General features: G+C 44.5%; 1 protein-coding gene and 1 non-coding gene across 22 annotated transcripts in view; one reads left to right on the forward strand and one right to left on the reverse strand.

Moving 5' to 3' along the window:
- Positions 1-19,845, reverse strand: part of DST (dystonin) — a 435,873-nt gene that overhangs the window by 158,974 nt on the left and 257,054 nt on the right. For 16 of the 21 annotated variants that reach the window (XM_074348964.1, XM_074348971.1, XM_074348950.1 and 13 more), the window contains 13 exons: positions 15,281-15,393; positions 15,079-15,185; positions 12,514-12,633; positions 10,054-10,149; positions 9,808-9,935; positions 6,292-6,385; positions 5,856-6,010; positions 4,243-4,657; positions 3,898-4,026; positions 3,559-3,636; positions 3,311-3,472; positions 3,117-3,221; positions 289-384 (listed from right to left, as the gene is read on the reverse strand). In XM_074348964.1, coding sequence (XP_074205065.1) covers positions 289-384; positions 3,117-3,221; positions 3,311-3,472; positions 3,559-3,636; positions 3,898-4,026; positions 4,243-4,657; positions 5,856-6,010; positions 6,292-6,385; positions 9,808-9,935; positions 10,054-10,149; positions 12,514-12,633; positions 15,079-15,185; positions 15,281-15,393 — 1,798 coding nt within the window. Of the gene's footprint in view, positions 1-288; positions 385-3,116; positions 3,222-3,310; positions 3,473-3,558; positions 3,637-3,897; positions 4,027-4,242; positions 4,658-5,855; positions 6,011-6,291; positions 6,386-6,505; positions 7,264-7,287; positions 7,965-9,807; positions 9,936-10,053; positions 10,150-12,513; positions 12,634-15,078; positions 15,186-15,280; positions 15,394-19,845 lie in introns of those variants that run through there. The other 5 variants (XM_074348957.1, XM_074348956.1, XM_074348963.1 and 2 more) reach the window with 5 other exon arrangements.
- TRNAA-UGC (transfer RNA alanine (anticodon UGC)) lies at positions 10,487-10,558 on the forward strand. Its single transcript has one exon. It is a non-coding gene; the product is annotated as a tRNA-Ala (tRNA).

A 19,845-nucleotide genomic window follows, 5' to 3' on the forward strand; every position in this document is an offset into this window, starting at 1 on the left:
CCAGAAACTGACACAACACTGTAAACCGACTATACTTCAATTTGAAAAAAATGAATTTAAAAAAAATCTGAAAAAAAATAAAATAAAGTAAAATAAAATATTTCCTCCTTCCTAGAATGCATCCGTTTATCCTAAAGGACAAGTAGCCCTTACATCCTACGAAGAAAAGATTTCGGTTTATTTCCCCTGAACACAGCACGTATGTGTCTTAACAATACGTGACGGCAGTATGTTCTGATTCAGCCGAAGCTGTGACAGCATCTCCTGATGTGGGGACCGTCTCCGTACCTCGAAGTAGGTGCCGTTGTCCTTTAAGTGCTGCTCCACGCACTGGCAGAGCTGCAGGATCCAGCTCCACTGCGTCTGCATCGCGGCGCGGTAAGCCTTGCAGAGAAAACACAGCCGTATGACCGTCTAGGGAGGAAGGACGCACAGCCTGCTTCTCCAGAACAAGACCCTCCTATCTACAGAGACCTCCTTTAACTGAGGAAGACCTGAAAATCAGGGCAGTGCGACATCCCTGTGTCTCAGAGCCAGCCCTCAGCGTGTCAACATCGATGTTTTAACTCAGTCCAGTCAATTTCTTTCCAACCTTAAATGTCTTGGTGATTTTTCTTAAAATAGACGAAGCTAACCTTGACTTTTTTACTGGAAAAAATCTACCTAATACTGGAAACGGAGACAAGCTACCTGGCTTTTCAGAAAACCACCTTCCACTCCTCCCCGCTGCAACAACACTTCACTGTGTGGAATCCTCACACGTGCCTCCTTCCGGCCACTTTCCTTCATCTTTCTTGTCTCCAAATGTTTATATTACTAGGTCACAAAATAGGCCTTCTGACGCAAAAACACAGTCTGGAGTTTTCTGTCTTTGCTTCCAAAACTAGACTGGAAGCTCTTGGTGGATGTGGGGGGTCATTTCATTGTCCGTTTCTACCCAGGACTGTCTAGGGGGCGGGTGGAGAAGGGCATATGCAATCCCACATCAGTGAAATTCTGGAATCCCAATAATTATAATACTCGGGATTTTTGTTTAAGATGTTTGTTACTGGAATTTTTTTATTTATTATCAGGTGCACCGTTTCACACGAGCAAAGATACTGTAGAAAAGACGCCTACTTGTTAGGGAAACATGAAACACCCTTTAAGACTTTAAGGTGCAATCCACTGGCTTCCAGAAGAGGGCGCCCTAGATGCGCTCACAACTGTCTTATGTCAGCCTGTCAGTCCTGGAAAAACTCACTCCCACGGAGCTAAGCCCAGGCAGGCTTCCTGCGTGGAATGCACAACGCAGCCCTGGAAACCTGGCCGCGCATCTTAATCGTATTAACCCGCTCCCTCCAATGAAGCTGCTTTGAGTAAATTGGCTATAAAAGGCGTATCGTGCGCGGTTAGACTATTAGCTGCATTTTCACATAAAGTATGAGATGGTGTTGACAATTAACTCTGCCCCATTACCCGCAAGACACTGGATGGGCCGAAGGAATCGTAATGATGACTAATACGACTTCATTTTATTCTTCAAGGAACTTTCAGTTAATTAGACTAACACCTCCGCATACAAGTAATGAGGTTCACTCCACATTTTCCATTCCCACCAGAACCCTCAACCTGCAGCACTTCCCAGCAGCTTTCCTCTCTCTAGGGAACATCCCACTTTCAATCTGTCCCCTTACAAACGCCATGTCCACACCCCTCATGACTCTGATCTCCTTTCCCTCGTGCCCCTCCTGCGCTTCCACGGCTTCAACATTCCTACACGGCACTTCCTGAGACGCAAAATCACCTATCTATCTGAGAGAAGGTCGCCTGTAACATTCCCCAAACTCCCCAATGAGGCCTAGAAGTTTCCTAATCTTCTGTGTCACAGTGACGTAGTTCAGAGAACAGAGGCCATCAGATTCCTTTCCTCAGCGGCAGGCCACGTTCCAAGCACAGCTTTGCTTTTTCCCCCCGACAATAAACCACATTTGTCCAAGCTGGGTGCTCCTCACCCCCTTCCACAACCCCCTTTGCATTAAGAAAGTCGCTAACTTGAAGCAGTGTAGACCTCAGGCCTGACACTTAGCCCCTGACTCCAGCCACCACCACATGGGCAGCCTCCACTTCTGGGCCTGAAATGTGTGCCTGGTGTTGTTCCCACGCGCGTCACAAAATCGGATCATGAACACAATTCCTCAATCAAATCACAGTAACTGTGGAGCTGGCTCCCTGAAGTCCATAAAACCCCACTCCTGGGCTCTCCGAGTACCTGGAGCCTACTGACACCCTGAGCTCCGACTCCCCACGGCAGGACCCTCCGTGTGCCTGCACTTCTGCAAGATAAACACATCTTCCCCGGATGTGTGTTCACCCTAACAACACTAACGGCCCCAGGAAATGGCTAGCCTCACACTACCCTGGGCGGACGGGCCTCACTGCACCGCTGCCCTCATCAGAGCCCTGAATCCCATCACTCAGAGGAGCCCCTGGCAAGTCTTGCCTCACTTACGACCCACCAGGTACCTGTGCGCGAAGTGACCTTGCGGCCCCTCCCCCAGTAACAGACCCTCCACATTCACCTCTTGTCCGTGTGGCCCGCTGCTGCCTGGAGCAGCGTCCCCATTAAACTGTTTCTTGTCCCTTAAACTTCCCCTTGTCTTTGGTAAATTCTTTTACCACCCGCAACACTGGCCCACTGCGTCCCCCGGCAGTAACGAGCACTTCCTGAGAACACACTGCAGACCAAGCCCTGGTCTAAGTCGTGAGAGTATATTATCCTCCCTCCCACTTCAGGTCAGTGGATGGGGCTGAGCCAGGTGACGGCACGGCTGCGACATCACCCAGTCGGGAAGAAGCCAGCGTCAAGTCAAGGCTGCCGAGTCAGCCCTCCGTAGTTACTGCAACACATCCCTCTGGCCACGGGGGCTCACAAAGTGCCTTCAGTGTAAGTGGTGAGTGAGTGGCACACTCAGAGCAGGAGGACTAAAGGCCAATCAGTACGACTTGTCAGAAACGGTCTTGTTGAGCCGGGTGGTGATAAAGCTGCACAGTTTGCACTTTTCGATTTATCAGCCAATCAAAGGCTCTGGAGGGTCATAATCAGATGCCCACGTTTGACCGACTTTCTGACCTACCTCAATGGTCAGTCGGGCAGGGTGATTTTCCACAAGCAGCTGCTCTGCTATCTCCTGGACAGATTTGATGTTTTCTTCTTTTTGATCAAGTTCTCTCATTAATTCCTAATGGAAAGAAAGAAGTAAGAAATGTGTTAAGAAAAAAAAAGACAGAACCTGCGTCTTTACGGTGCGGTGACGGAAGTCGCACTTACCGCGTGGTACTCTCTCTTCCGGGCTATGCTGGTGTTTCTCTCGCTCCAGTCGTAAGCAACCTCCTCCTCTTCTTTTTCATTCAACCAAATCAGTTCCTTAGTGGCACGAGTTACAAAATTATAGAGGGTATCCAGGTGCCGTTCCTGATTCCTGGATGTATTCTTTGTAAGGAGAATCATGGTAAGAATCGTGTCTTTGCCACCCAGGGACAGATAATAAGGGAAAAGGAAGGTTGAAAAGAACTTACCAAGAGCTTTGCATACTGACTCTCCAGTCTGTGCAACTTCTCTGCGTAAGTTAGCTTAAGAGGTGCGGTCATCTGGATCTACGTCGTGGGATGAAAAGAGGTTAGGAATTCTGACCTGTAGTCAGTATATCTATATTCCTGTTACAGAGTCTTTATAGGAAGGGCAAAACAAAAATGGAGATGAAGTATATACAGATTTGGGGGGGTGATAATTAGGTCTATTTATTTATTTATTTTAATGGAGGTGCTGGGGATTGAACCCAGGACCTCGTGCACGCTAAGCACGTGCTCTACCCCGAGCTATACCCTCCCCCTCATACAAATTTTAAATTCACATACCTCACTGATCTTCGCTTCTTTAAGGCTAGATTCAAATTCTTCAATAGCTCGGTGAACATTTTTATGATTCTCCAAATGGCTTTCAACACTTGGCAAATCTGATCCCCATTCAGTGCGGTCCAGTTGCATCTTTCAACAGAAAGATATCAGGTTAAAAAAAAACTGGTATCAAGACTGAGACTCTAAGGGGTAGAGCGCATGCTTAGCATGCACAAGGTTCTGGGTTCAATCCCCAGTACCTCCACTAAAAGTAAATAAATAAACTTAATTACCTCTCCCCCCCAAAAAAATTTAAAAAAATAAATAAAAGACCAAGACTCTCAGGCAAAGTAAGTATTTTTTTACCTGCATCTCATCGACCCAATTCAAAAGATCCTGAACAAATTTCATGTTGATCTCCTCTTCGGTTAAATTCTGATCCAGCAAAGATGACTTGAGAAGGGGCTTCCTGATCTGCATCAGTTTCAGAGTCTGCAGGGAATTCGCCTCGACTCCTGAGCTGAAGCTGGGAACTACTCCTGGTGGGACGCCGGGTGTGAAGGCGGGAGTGACGGCCGGGGTCAGGCGAGACGTCAGCCCCGAGGACAGGCCCGAGGTCACGCTGGACGGGGTCAGGGAGGGTGTCAGCCCCTGTGTCAAGCTCTGAGTGATGCCTGATATCATGAGCTTTGTCTGCTCGGTGGTCAGCACGCGGCCTTTGCTGTACACTGAGGAACATTCATTCCTTAGGGCCAGAATTTCATCACGCAGTTTTGCAACCCTGAAGAGAAACACACACGGGATGAGCTAGAATACAAGAAGCATTCTTCACAAAGGTGAACCCTAAGGGCAGCCAAGGACTCTAATGAACAGCAGCACATCAGTGCTGCTCCACAGCCGGAACAAAGGCCTCGCATTAACGCAGGATCTTGTAACGGGGGAGGGGGGCCGGGGAGGGGACCTGGGACCTCTGCACCTTCCACTCAGCTTTTCTGCAAACCTAAACTGCTCAAATAAACAAAGCCCATTTTTTCCTTAATTTGGGGTGGGGGGTAATTAGGTCTATTCATTTATTTTGATGGAGGTCCTGGGGATTGAACCCAGGACCTCGTGCATGCTAAGCACACATTCTATCTCTGAGCTATACCTTCCCCCTACAAAGTCTATTTTAAAATGGCATGTAATCACATTGATAAAAGTTTATGTCACGAATTTTCTCACTGAACGTTGTTACTATAAGCACTGCCCATATTATCACATAATCTTCAGAAATGTAACTGATAATGAACGTGATTACTCCACTATAATATTATTTTCCTATTATTTGACATGTAGGGGTCTAAATTTTTGTTATGATAAAATATTTTTGACTTAAAAGCTTTTTTTCTATGTTTTTAGATATTTTCTCTTTTTTCTGCTTTTTAAATATATCTTCTATATTAAGAATTAATACAGATTTCTAAAAGTGGAATTACTGGGTCAAAGCATCATTTATAATTTTCGCTTTATATATCTCATATATGTATAAATTTACATGTATTTTATTTACATATATATATATATAAAACACAACTAGAAAGGTTCCATTCCTACCCTGAAACCTACTTCTCAGAGACACAGACTTTTATACACATACATTTTTCCAGTATCTTGTTCCAAGATATTTTCATAAGATAGACAACTGAAAGACTGACTTAAAGGATACTTTCCTTGGATTTTCCCTTCTTCAAAAACCACACATGAATATTTCAACTATATGTTAGTTACTACAGTAGTAAATACTGCATGTGTCATAGAATTTTCCCCAGCACTTATCTTTGAAGAACAAAACCTACTTAACACACCAGCACATAACAGAATTAATGTGACACGCATTTTCAACAAAAAAGAGCCCGAGAAATGTACTTCATGGAAGGGTCACCCTCAGCGCTCTCCTCCCAAGCGCCAGGAAACGGTCACACAGAGGGCGCCGCTCTCACCTCTGCACCAGCTGGTCCGCCTGGTAGTATTTCCCATCGATAAGAATCTGTACATCAATGACGTGCTGGCGCAACAGGTTCTCACACTCAAGGACGTAGCCGGCAATTTCTGCTTCGTTCTGAAACTGCACCCCTGATTCTAATCTTTTCGAATCCTGTGTTTTAGAAGAACTCAGTATTAATTCTGTGAAACAAAGTTTTAAAACTAGCCTCAAATATAAAACTCAAAATATTGGGGCAGAAAGCTACTTGGGTGTTCTCTGTTTTCCCTTTTGGTTCAAAAATCTGTTTTCCGTCAAGAGAGCAAAGGGATCATAGTCTTTAACACACTTTAGGTTTCAGGAGACAGACTGACCCAATGTTAGGCAAAGTTTTAGCTCATCCGAAGGCACAGCCGCCTCCGCCACAACCCCAGCGGCTCCTGAAACTGACTTACAGACTGGAGAGCGTTGCGGGCAAGTATCAGTTTGTCTTCACAGATGACGCTGTCCCTCTGAACTCGGTTGGCAATTTGCTGCAACATTTCCAACCTAAGAGAAGGGACAGACAGAATAACGTAAAGCCTCTCCTTTGAAGTCGCAGTCTTCGCCACCCCTGGAAAAAGCAGCCCACCGGAAGCAAAACACGATCCCACGCCAGTGACTCCGTACCTGTGACCATCGACAGATTCATTGCCAAAGCTGATGCAGGAGTTGATCAGCGTCGGACCACAATGAACAGAGAGGAAATTTTCATTTGAATCGAGACTGGTTCGGGTGCTAGTCGTGTTACTGAACACAGAATCGCTGCTATGGTAGCTGTAACTACTGCTGTGCATTTTTACCCCTGAAATGATGCTCCTTCTTCGACAGTGAAAAGTAAACTAGAAAGCAGACGGTCTGCAAAAACTTCTACTTCTAACAGTGAAAAGGGGTGGCTGAATGTTACAACGTTAACGGCTCCTTAAATAGTCTCCAAGATGCATATTCCACACACAGCAAATAAATACGCTGATAGCTATTCAAAAGAGTCTCGCCTCCAGCCCTGTGTTTGCTGGCGGAGGGCTGCCTTTTGTAGCCTGCACGGAAGCCCGGCATGTACGAACAAGGCAGGTTGTTCGGGGCGTCACTGGAAAAGACTTGCCAAATATTTTCACCCAGAGTCATCCGCCTGCAACCGCCTCAAAAACAACTCAGATGTCTCACCGAAGCCCAGCGACCATTAGCAAAGGTGATTCTGGCAATACCAATTGTCAGCCAGAAGAATCCATCAGAGCCTGACCACAGCCTTCTGGAAAGGACCAGGTCGGTACTGAGCAACAGGGCTAAAACCTGGGACGGGAAAGCGCCTGCCAAAAGATGAGTGTGACAGTAAACCGAGTACAGACACTTCCAGGGTAACCACCAGGTCATTCGTTTATGAGGTTCAATGTCCTGAAAAAGTATCCACTTACCATTTACTTGCTCCCAAGGACGTTATGCCTTACTAAAGTTCCTTCGCATTTTTAAAAGCCAAGCACTAAGCAGAACATCAGTGTGATGCTTGCAAGTTCCATCTGTCTGTACTTGCTTTGTCTTTCTAGAGGTGATTGCCTGGCGTAAGAACGTTGTCTCTTTCTCTTTTGTCTTTCACGTGCTCCCACGCCACACAGCTATTATTTTGCAATACAGACTTCCTGCCAAAAAACTTGTTGCATCAAGAAAAATGAAGGCTTTATCTAGCCCAGCTCCGAAATATTTTCCTACGCCCAACGCTACAAAGCCAAACTGCTGCTTCTCCACTTGGAGGGAGATAACTGTTCTTTTCAGAAAGCAAAGGGGAATCCGAGAGCGCCCTGTCACGTATAGTCAGCGCACAGAAAAGCACAAATTACTAAGAGCAGCGCCTAACGCTTCTTCAGCAGCTGTGACGTGTCAGGAAACCGACGATTTTAGAGACACACTCATAACCCGCAAATGCGGTAGGTAGTATTATGTCCCGTTTACAAGCGAGGAGACTGAAGCTTTGAGAGCTCAGTGAACCTGAGATTCCCCCGCTTGCAAACCGAGCTAATAATTCATCCAGGACTGACTGGCTCCTGGACCCTGAACTCAACCACATGATCTTTTATTAACATATATTCAAACCCAGCTGCTACTCTGATGACGGACATCTGCCACGTACCCCCTCTGGCGTATTTGCCCTTATTTCGGAGGATAAGCTGAGTATTCTAACCACCCAGAATCATCTCCTCCATGAAAGGTCCCTCCTGGGTAGTCCTGGCGTGTTCTGGTTCTAGTGATCCAGCTGTGCAGGTACAATAATGTACTTTAAGAAGGGCATTAGATTCATCAGCAGTTTAATGAAGGCCTCACTACACAGACTTGCGCCTGCGTCTTCAATGCATCAGTGCATTCTTCTTTCATGTGGACGTGACGAGGGGGCCCTCAGGACCCCGAGGGCCCCCGTGGAGCAGGCCCGGTGTTAACTCTGCCAACACAAGAGATGACCAAAAAAAAAAGGGGGGGGGTTGTCTTCATGTAATGAAGGCTCACAGCTGTGGAACAGGCAGCCCTTACCCCAGCAATCACAGAAATGAACACAAAATTACAACCGAGATAAGGAACAACAGCTAGGAAGCAACAGCACGTGAACGAGGAAAGTTACAATCAAGACGCCTGGACCAGCCTGGGAGGCCGCGGGAAGTCTCTGGAGGAAACGACATGTGGGAGCTGAGATCTGAGAAAGATGAGGAGTCAAGAGAGATGGGGAGGGTGAAACTGACTTCCCTGCCGAAGGAACGCATGGTGCAAAGACCCCGTAAATGGGACAGGGTGGGCCCTGGCACATCAGGGCGACTCAGAGGCAGGCAGCGTGGCTGCCCCGCAGACATGGGAGGTGTGACACCAGGGGCCTGAGGGCTACGCCTGTCCTGGCCTCCAGGCTGTAAGACCAGCCCCATGGGCTCAGGCCACAAGCCCCATTCACTACGAGTCAGGCTGCGACACACAGACTACGATGGAGACAGATCCATCCCCCAACGTCTCCTGAGGGCTACACGGTACCTTCCTGGGCACGTGGGTGTAGTGGGAGAGACAGGTTGAGGTCAGTGATGACTTTCTGGAGTAAGTGCATTCGTGGACATGGGATGAGGGGAACGTGAGCTGGCATTTACTAAGTGTTCTCCAGATGCCACCTCACTGCCCTTCAAACAGAGGTCTTGCAGGGAAGGTATAGCTCAGTGGTAGGGCGCACGCTTAACATGCACGAGGTCCCGGGTTCAATCCCCAGTACCTCCGTTAAAGAATAAATACATAAATAAACCTAACCACCCACCCCCAAAAATAAAACAAACAAAAAAACAAATAGAGGTCTCATTGCCCCATGGGAAGAGGGCCACAGCCAAAAATGTAACAAGAAATAAACTAAGTTAACTGCTGATCTATGTATGAGTGTCCAGACCCAGGCCTTGGAGACTTAAATCAGTTTGAGAACTCCTCACTGGTAATCCTGATTGACTTTAAAACTGTAACCACCCATTACACATGGATGTGTGAATAGCTGTTGTATGTAACAGTCACATGTGTATATACTATGTATGTATAACAGTCACAGATGTATCACTGAATCACTTTGCTGAACACCTGAAACTAACATGGTACATCAACTACACTTCAATAAAAAATAAACAAATATATAAAACAACCAATCAAAAAAAAGCTGTAGCCACCATACTGAATGAGACTTCACGCGCCAACCGAGCCGAGCAGGCCCTCTCTGACATTTCTCCACTGAGTCAACTCCTCAAACCCCAAAGAAGAGCTTCTCGATGAGAAAATGAAGCAGCAGAAAGACCAAGGTCACACAGCCAAGCAAGTGGAAAAGGGAGATCAATGCTGGTCCCAGGCCAGCCAGCCTCCAGAGCTTAAGTTCTTCCCACGTGAGAAGAGCCCCCTCCCACGGCGACACCCGGGGCACAAAACACCCCCATCACCTTTCCACCTCGGGACGCAGAGCCTTCTCCCTCTCCAGCATGGCGATGATGAGCTTCCCCCATTCTTTTTCTATGTCGTTTGGGTGATAACCTTGAAGGAGTTTGATGCGTCCAAACTCTATCCAAATCTAGAGAAAAGGAAAAAAGGTTAACATGAAGCAAAGATGTCAGAACTTATGTTTTTTTAAATAAAGACAGATTATTAATAAAGATGATGTTGACAACACAAAGGAAGCTTCTGCTCACCTCCAATAATTTATACAGGCGTTTAATTTTTGATTTTTCTGTCTCCTTTGGTGGAATTTCTGTTTCTTTAAACTGTAAGTACTGATTATAAAGTGCCTGAAATGAAAGGGAAAATAAATAGAGAGACAAACTTCAAAGACCGGTTTTCATCATCACATCATGTGGACACTTCAGACGCAGTCTCCTCTGTCACCTGCATTCGGTGGACACTTGGGACACCAACAATTCCCAGCCAGCTGGTAACCAGATTGTGTGAGGTCTGAGAAGGGTGTGATTATTGCTGTGAGCCCAGATTCAACACGTGACACACAAGGATCTGGATAATAAAAACCACAGCAGTGTCTCCAGCAGCTCCACTATCAAACTCTTTTCGTCCAAACAAGAAGACTTATCCTTTAAAAGATGCATTTTCGGGGTGAGGGAAGCTGGTAGGGAGGGTATAGCTCAGGGGTAGAGCACGTGCTTTGCATGCACAAGGTCCTGGGTTCAATCCCCAGTACCTTCGTTAAAAAAAAAAAAAAAAAAAATTTTTTTTTTGAAGATGCACCTTCCAAATGCTGTACTTTTTTAGCTTTTAGGTTTTAGAAAAATAATCTGATGCAATTCCCATAATAGGGGGTGGGGGACATTCTCCTCTATTTCACGGTCTATCCTTGAAAACAGAATTCTTATCAGATAAATAGGAGTAAAATTTGGTTTTAATGTCCCATTGGCCAAATCAAGCAGCTCCTGTAGTGAATGAAGACACATGCTCTTGGTTGCTGCTACTGTCATGTAAGCTGAAACCATATAATTAAATTACTATCTAATTTATAGATATTAACTTAGGAATCTCTTAAATATGTTTATTATATTTATTTAAAAGGACCTTACTGAACTACATTCAATATCTTCTTATAACCTTTAATGGTAAAGAATATGAAAACAAATATATGTGTTATATATACATGACTGGGAAATTGTGTTGCACACCAGAAATTGACACATTGTAACTGACTGTGCTTCAATTTAAAAAGAGCACCTTATAAAAATTATGTTGATACAGTGTCACCACATTTAATAAGTAGAATGTAGACTAATTATTGCAAACTAATTCATGCTGCTTTAAAACAAGTCCCTGCAAATCTTCAGGCAGACAGATTTCCCCGAAGGATTCCATTCAAGGTTTTGCTGGCTAACAAAATTACTAGGTCTTTCCCCTCGATATATTTTTTTTTCCTGCGTCATGTTCTATTCTAGGCACCAGCAAGGAATCTGTGTGGTCACTCCAACTTCTTTAATTACTTAGAAATCTGCATTAATCAGAAGCCAGCATGAATTTGCCCAAATGTCTGGACAACAGGAATCCATCTGGAAGTAAGTGGAACTTGAAATCTGAAAAATTGTTTAAAACTCAGCAACGTTTCAGGATGTCCAGCGGTGAATAAGCGTGGAATGCCCCTATGTCTAAACACTGTTCTCAGTCTATGCGGTGACAGGGGAGGCAGGAAAGCGTTCCTGCCCAGGGAGCTCCCATCCGCATAGGGAGACGCCACACAAGCAATTCAGAGAACTCAGAGAGCAGCACATCAACACACGCCAAGGAACCACGTGCCAAGGACACACTCCCCGTGGCAACGGGAATAAAACTGTTCCGCAGATGTTCTGAACAGACACATGGACGCAATTAATAACTTTAACAGGGCCGATCCTGGGTGAGGTCTGTTTCTGTCATTCTAGTCCGATCAGGAAAACAAAGTCTACATTCAAGGAATGTAGAGCTAATAATTCACATTGTCCACGTCTCGAAAGAAAGCACAGTACTTTGCTACGAGAAACTACACACAAAACAGGACAACTCATTTTCATGGAAGTTTATGTATCTGTACTGTCTTTTAATGTTTCTCTAATGTCTTGGCCTCAGAGAGATGGACTGAGGTTCTCAGGTAGGAGTACATGTTTACCAAACCATGAACTCATTTACATTGCGAGTCAGGTCTGTACTTTCAAATTCATGGTGAAATATCATATGCACCTCCTGCCACACAACAGAAGCCTCCGGGGTGGTTTTTTTTAACAGGATGCGACCACAGGCACATGCCCAGCCATGGCCGTACTGGGACAGGCTTCCGACCCCTCCTGCCTGAGCCATCTGCCGGCTCCAGGCAGCTCCCGTGCACCAAAAACAACTTGGCAATGTCACTTCCAGAGACCCTCTCAAATTAAACCTTTAACTCTCAACAACTCAAACTTCAGGGACTATACACATTTCTTTCAGATATAAGGTAAATAAACAGATTAAGGTTTACTTCCACTTTCTCTGTATAATAGGAAATGAATAAATTTTTTTAAATGTATCTACTGATCAGTAGCTTGTCAAGGGCAATGCTTGTTGAACTTCGGAAATGAGAGGACCCGTCTGGCATTATTTGCAAGTTTCACCATAAGCCCCTCCCTCTCGACGTCTACAGGGGCACAGACCTTGAGTTCTACAGGATTATTAGGAAATGTTCTCTCGGACATCATGGTCACGTGGTGTCGGATCCACTGGACGAGGTAGTTCACCATATTCTGGTACTCAATCCATTTGACTTCCACATCCTGGAACAAGAAAATGGCAGAGAAGATGTGTTATCGTCCGCATCTGCAGATACTAACATTCACAGCACACATGACTGAGTCACAGGTCATTCTGCGGATGGACACGTCTTTAAGCCTGACAGGACCAGCTGGATGTTTTCTTACTTTCCACCCAGTTCCAACCCTTTCCACATAAACAGCTTTAAAAGCAGGCTATCCACATCTGACCACGAAGACTGGCTTAATGAGTGCCAATTCTGATCCAGGCCTTGTGGTGCCCAGAAGCACCAGGCTGAGAAGTCTTCTGAGGCTGCACTGAAATGTAGCAGGAAAAACACTGTGATCAATTTTGTTTTTTTTTCCCCAGGCACTCAATACACGGTGTAAGCCAGGGTAGTTTCCATCTCTGCCAGCCTTTCTCAAATCCACCTTAAATCTGAGACTCAAAGAGTTATGCAATATGTAGGAAATGAGATGGCGATGAAAGCTACGGGAGATGTGTATGGTGGGGTTATTCAAGTCCTCATTAAGAAAACTTTCTTTTTTAAATGGAGGACTGAAAGACTGTCACTTGTGATATTCAATTAAGTATTTGATGAGTGCGTATCCTGTTCAAAGCACCGTGCGAAGTGTTATAATAAGAACACAATACTTGAAGACAATACCTTTGAGCAGAGTTACTGTCTAGATGACGAGGCAAGAGAGAGTCATAATATAGACAGTTAAGCAAAAAGAAAAGCAGCATTTAACAAGCGTTGAGGTAACTGAAGCAGTTTGTATATGTGAGGCATTGAAATAAGCACCAAGCAAGCAAAACTTTGCCTCAGAAGGGTCACTCGAGGCTTCCTGGGAGAGGGAGTCCCTGAGCAGTTCTAACATGACCAGTAACTGCTGGTGGGTGCAGGAAGCAGCAGATAAAAGACGGGGGAGGTCCCAAGGGGAGTCAGGACTCTGAAACAGAAACACCCTGGACACCACAAACGGTTTGTGCTGGGACGTCACCGGTAAGACACAGGTAACTAACACATGCCGAGCTGTGGATGTCAGAATGGCCTGGCTGATTCCATCCGGTCAGCCGTGTGGAGCCTGGAATGTGTCCAGGCTAACCTGATGACAATGTGCAGAATTGACGGGAAGAGGAAAACAAATGGAGACAGAACCCCGAAAGACAGTTCACACCCTCATTCTATGCGAAGGGCTGAGAGTGAGGAACTGGGCGGACGCCGAGATCAAGCAAGGAATGGCCGCTAGAACCTTCTGAGGCAACGCTCAGCCCTGAATGACTGGCAGACACTGGAGGGAAGGAGGAGCGAGGGAGCAAGTCACTCGGGGATCAGCCTTCGGGACAAAGAACAAGAGGAGAGAATAGAAATATGCCTAGGACGACAGCACACAGAGGCGAAACAGGAGACCAGAGAGGGGAGCTCCTAGGTCCTCTAAGTGAAACAGGATGGAGGAGGGGTAGGGTATAGCTCAGTGGTAGAGCGCCTGCTTAGCATGCACAAGGACCTCCTCTAAAAATAAATAAACAAACCTAATTACCCCGCCCCCCCCCAAAAAAGGTGGCAACTCAGAATAAAGGAGGTATCTGCAGGAGGCGTGGGGCAGCCAGGGGGAGGGGGAGGGAGGGCTCCCCGCCAGACACACGACCCATGACAGCGTGTCCTGTTTTCCTCCAGAAACGCACAGGCACAAAACACACGGCTGCAATGAACTGCACAAACCTTGGGGACCAATAAAGAGCCCAAAGCTACGTGTCAAGAGACTTTGCCCTGCTATGAAGTAGCTCTGTTCCTTTGTTCAAATCAAATCACTTTCCTTCGAGCCTCACCTTTAAATCAGAAAACAGTTATCTCCTGGGGTCACCTAAGGCCATAAACCTGAAAGAGACTTCAGAAGGGGGATATTCTGCACGTGCAGAAGGACACCAAACAGAGCAGCTGCACAACAGCGGCAAGTGAAACCCTCTCACTGCAGCGGTTATGGCTTCTACTCATAAAGTGAGGGGGGAGGGCACAGCTCAAGCGGCAGAGCGCATGCTGAGCGCAGCACGGTCCTGGGTTGCATCCCCAGCACCTCCTCTAAAAATAAAATATGTAAGTAAGCCTAATTCCCAGTACCTCATCTAAAAATAAATAAGTAAACCTAATTACCTCCCCCTAAAAAAATAAAATATGTTTTTTAAATAAATAAAATTAAAATTTTAAAAAGTAGATAAAATGACATGCAACTCTCAACAGCCTACTATACTGACAACACAAATACATTTTTTTGTGTTCTACTTCAATTGTAATAGTGGAATGGCGCCCTTCAAATGCACATGGTATCAATTTATTGAAGAGTGTAATAACCCAAATCCTTTAAAAAATACGTGATATTTTAAAACTGTACCAAGCACTATCAGAGAATTCAGTCAACCGGTCTTTTCTGAGTGAACAGCTTCTGGGTAGAAAAATCAGTACTCACATTTGCACCAATGCCTTCTCCGCCCTCAGGGACTTTGGGGAATGCATCATAGAGAGATGACACGTAAGTTATTACTGACTTTTCATCAGGTGAGGAGACGTCAACATCTGAAAGCAGCGACATGAATTATTTCAAAATGCTGATAAATTTCTGCAGATCAGACTTTCAAGCCAGGCTCCATCTAATCGAGACGGTCACTCACCTTCAGGATCCAGAAGTCTTATGACACCGATTTTTTCGGCCACGTAAAAAGCGTGCTCTAAATTTGCAAGGTTGCTTTGAACAGCAACAGTATTCATGTCTATCAGGTCCGGCCTAGGAAAAAATTCACCGTGTTAATTACATCCCTAGCTTGCCAATTTGATATGAAATTCACATGTGTGTCTATTTATAGAACAACTCCTGCAAATACTAACACTACACCTGTGCTGAAATATAGAGATTTTCATCAAACCTCTAACATTGCCCACTTCTCTCAGAAACTTTAGTGGAAGCAACCTGAGCGTCCATCGACAGATAACTGGATAAAGAAGATGCAGTATATTTATACAATGGAATGCTACTTGGTCATAAAAAAATAATGAAATCATGCCATTTGCAGGCACATGGATGGACCTGGAGGTTATGATACTAAGTAAGTCAGAGAAAGACAAAATATCATATGATACCACTTATATGTGGAATCTAAAAAAATGACACAAATGAACTTATTTATAAACCAGAAGCAGACTCACAGGTATGGAAAACAAACTTACGGTTACCAAAGGGGAAAAGGGTCGGGGGATAAATTGGGAGTTTGGATTTGCAGACAAAGACTACTATATACGATAAAAGAGATAAACAACAAGGTCCTACTGTACGGCACAGGGCACTGATACAATGTATCAACATATCCCCTGTGCTATATAGGGTGTATATTACAAGATAGTGAATGTATCAGTATTCAGGGAATATATCACTATCTTGTAATAGCCCCATAATGAAAAAGAATATATATATGTGTAACTGAATCACTATGCTGTACACTGGAAACTAATAGAGCATTGTAAATCAATTAAACTTCAATTTTAAAAAAAGAGAGACACTTTTTTTGGCCAAAGCAAACGGAACAAGGAAAATAAAACAATCATAATGTATAAACTTTCAGCAAATTCTACAACTTCCTCGTAATCAGAATACATCGGAGTATCTGCCCCATTTAACTGATTTAAGCTCCACTCCTTCAATGGGATCCTTCTAACCCAACTAGCATCTCCTCGGCATTTCTTCCCGGACACAAAGATCTCACTCCCACTTCCCTGTCACTCCCACGGCACACCCCCCACCCCCCTGCAGGGCACCCTTTCCAGACACTGCTGTATTCCACAATCTAACTCATCCTGCGGGCAGAGATCAGGTCCTACCTCCTCTATGGGGCCCTCCCTAACCTCCTCAGCCCTCATTTTTCTCTCTGTTCTCTGAACTCCTTATACTCCTGGGCCTGGGCCCATTAATCTGGCATTTGGAATAATCACATTCTTCTTTGCCCTATAGATTCACTGTGTAATGTGCAGGTACATCTTGTTTCTCCCAACTGGTCAACTTCCAGGACTGCAAGAACCACATGGTATTAGTAAACTTTTGCACCTTACCCCTCTGCTGACATAGAGGGGCATCGACATTGCAGACGCTCAGTAGTACCTACAGATGAGTCGGTAAGTAGGTTGGTTAGTTAGTCAATTGAATCCTAAATGAAAGACCAAAGTAAGCACTAGCTTATAGCTTCACAAGCATTGTATTACACACACACACACACACACACACACACACACACACACACACACACACACACACACACACACTGTCATATACCAGAGACTGCACCTCTTTCTAATTAGTGAGACTTGTATGATCCTCTAAGCCACAGGGCTCACTGGAAGCGAGCTGTGTCTACATAATAGACAAGAAAAGACTTCCCAAATACTCCTTGAACAAACAGGGTACTTGGAAACTTAACGCAAGGCCAGAAGCCAGTCAGGAAACCTTCCTCTCAAAAAACAAAGCACTACAAGAATGCAGACATCCATGTGGAAACAGGAAAGCCTTCAACAAGAGCACTCCAAAAATCTCTGAGTTAAGAACCCGCTTCTCCACTTCCAAAGAAAGGCTCTCTCTACCCTCCCCAGGCATTCTGGTTTTCTCAAAATAGCCATTTGGGGATCTGCAGACAGAGTGGGAGGGCTTAGAGGCAGGGTGGGAGGGTGACATGCAATTACTCTGAGTACTATTAGCAGGCTGTTTACATGAGAAACTCTTTGAAAATATATCATTAATCTTAGGAAGGTAAACACCAATTTGCACTCTGATTTTTATCTGCTGAGAAAGCAGACCTCCAAAGAAGTCCACTTCCAGCTTTTAAAGCACTTTGAAGTGCTCAAAATCTTGAAATGTGACCACTATCTACCTACCTATTTCCTAGGAAACTATTAGGAAATTCCTTAGTGCTTTTCACCTTGCCACCACCGAGATCCCTGAGAAGGAATCCTACGTTGATTAGGGGAACAAGAAATCCACTGACAACAATAGAGGTAAATGACATACCTCTCAAAATAACACTTTTTACTCCCACGGAAGCATCTGAAAGAAGCTGCCAACCTCAAGATTACTAAACAGGTGTGTAAAACAGACTCGAGCAAAATAAACACCTGAAGTTCAAAAAACTGGTCTCCATAAAGCTCAGACATTCTGAAGGGACAAAAAGCAGCATTTCTGCGTTCGCCAAATCTCCCAACAAGAAGGGGCATGCTGTCCTGCAAGCCTGCCATTAGCGAGAAAACCAAACACTGAGTCATCCCCGAGAGAATGAATACAGTCATTGAACAACCCAGTTTCCAACTCAGAGAATAAAACAGAAAAGCTGCCTTCAGGATGACACAGTCCCTTCAGCACAAAGGCGGCTGTGTAATGCCCTGATTTGGGGTAAGTCACCTCTCCTAGCGTCATATTTAACACTTTAAAGGAAATAAGACTTCAGTGGTTTCCCTCCATTCAAATGACGCAGTGGACAAAAATGAACAAATAAGCAAGAAGTTTTTTAAGACCACTCTGAAAAAGCAGCAGGCGGAACGTGCTCAGAATCCCACCCCTCCTCCAGGGCCTCCTTTCAGCCCCCACCCTGCCTCTCTGTTTGTCTGAAGGTTCCAGAAGGTGCACATGCTGTGACCTGTCTACCTGCCTTCTAGAAGCTTCCAGAAGCTGCCTTCCTGGGACCACACAACCCTTACAAACAAACTTCAGCTTTCTCCCACCTCCAGGATATTTTCATTTTCACTCCAAAGGTTTCATTTCGCTGTAATTTCTCCTTTTTGTGGAACTTTAACTGGAAATTTGATTCCATCTTGGGTTTGACAAAGCAAAGACCGCTACACTGTGGGTAGCCACGTTCCTGAATTACAGACTAGACGGTCGAGCATTCACTCTTCTGATTTCCCCTGTTTTCTGGAAACCCTTCAAAATGATATAATGTAACCCTCTGCCACCTAAAATCCTATACACTAGTCTTGCATGGGGGGGAAAAAAAAGCCATTCCAACTCTTACTCGTATAAGGTAATCTTGTCTGAATGACCCAATCTTCTTGGATGGCACGTTCTAAAAACATTTATTTATATTTATATCCCACCTCTTCTTCATTAAATGATTAAAAACGGCTTACAAAGAAATAAAAACATGAAGTGATATGGTGATTTTTAAATCAGACGTACAAAACCAAGATAAGGCCAAAAAGTGTCACCCACTCATTCACACGCTGGAGCGCCTTTAATTTGTTCCCAAAATGTAGGACAAAAAGGTATCAAATAAAGCGGCTATTGCCACGATACAAAATAATTTTGGCTAAAAGTAGTTCTTATCTCTCCTACAATATCCATCTTAAAAGAGCATTCTCCCTGGAATAAGCAGATATATACACCCCCACAAGTATATACATATATGTTTATATGCATATACATATACACACAGGCGTTTATATACAGGTGTGTATGTGGATATATACACATACATACATAGTATGCACACTATATAGATGAATATACATGCTATTCACATGTATCTATATTCATACATGTATATTTTTTCATTTATCTGTAATACAAGATATCACCAGCCACCAACAGCCAAACTAGCAGAATATTAAAACTATATAAGAGATTTTTTGGTATCAACACCCCAAAGTAACTCTGCAGTCCTCAGACACTTTGCCAATATATTAGCTCACATAAGAACTAGACAGGGTTCCGAGAGAATGTGATTTACACAGAGTCATAAATGGCTGAAGACCAGCACAAGAGACACCCTAAAGCTTCCACGTTACATCAAGTCAAACTCCAAAGAGCCCAACTGCAAGGGACGTGACACAAAATCAAAACACCTGGAAAGTCCGTCCTTGGAAATGGACATTGGCACTCACTAGAAGGGACACTGATAAAAGCCAGCTGGGAGAATCCATTAGTGCAGACAGAAGATTACCAAATCCTAGTCAACAATCTTATGGTTACCAGGGAAAGGGGTGGGAAGGGATAAATTTGGGAGTTTGAGACTTGCAAATGTTAACCACTATATATAAAAATAGATTTAAAAAAAAAACCAAACTTCTTCTGTATATAGCACAGGGAACTATATTCAATATCTTGTCATAACCTTTAATGAAAAAGAATATGAAAAGGAATATATGTCTGTATATGCATAACTGGGACACTGTGCTGTACACCAGAAATTGACACATTGTAACT

The sequence above is a fragment of the Camelus bactrianus genome, chromosome 20 (genome assembly GCF_048773025.1).
Source record: "Camelus bactrianus isolate YW-2024 breed Bactrian camel chromosome 20, ASM4877302v1, whole genome shotgun sequence".
In the NCBI taxonomy this organism is placed as follows: domain Eukaryota; kingdom Metazoa; phylum Chordata; class Mammalia; order Artiodactyla; family Camelidae; genus Camelus; species Camelus bactrianus.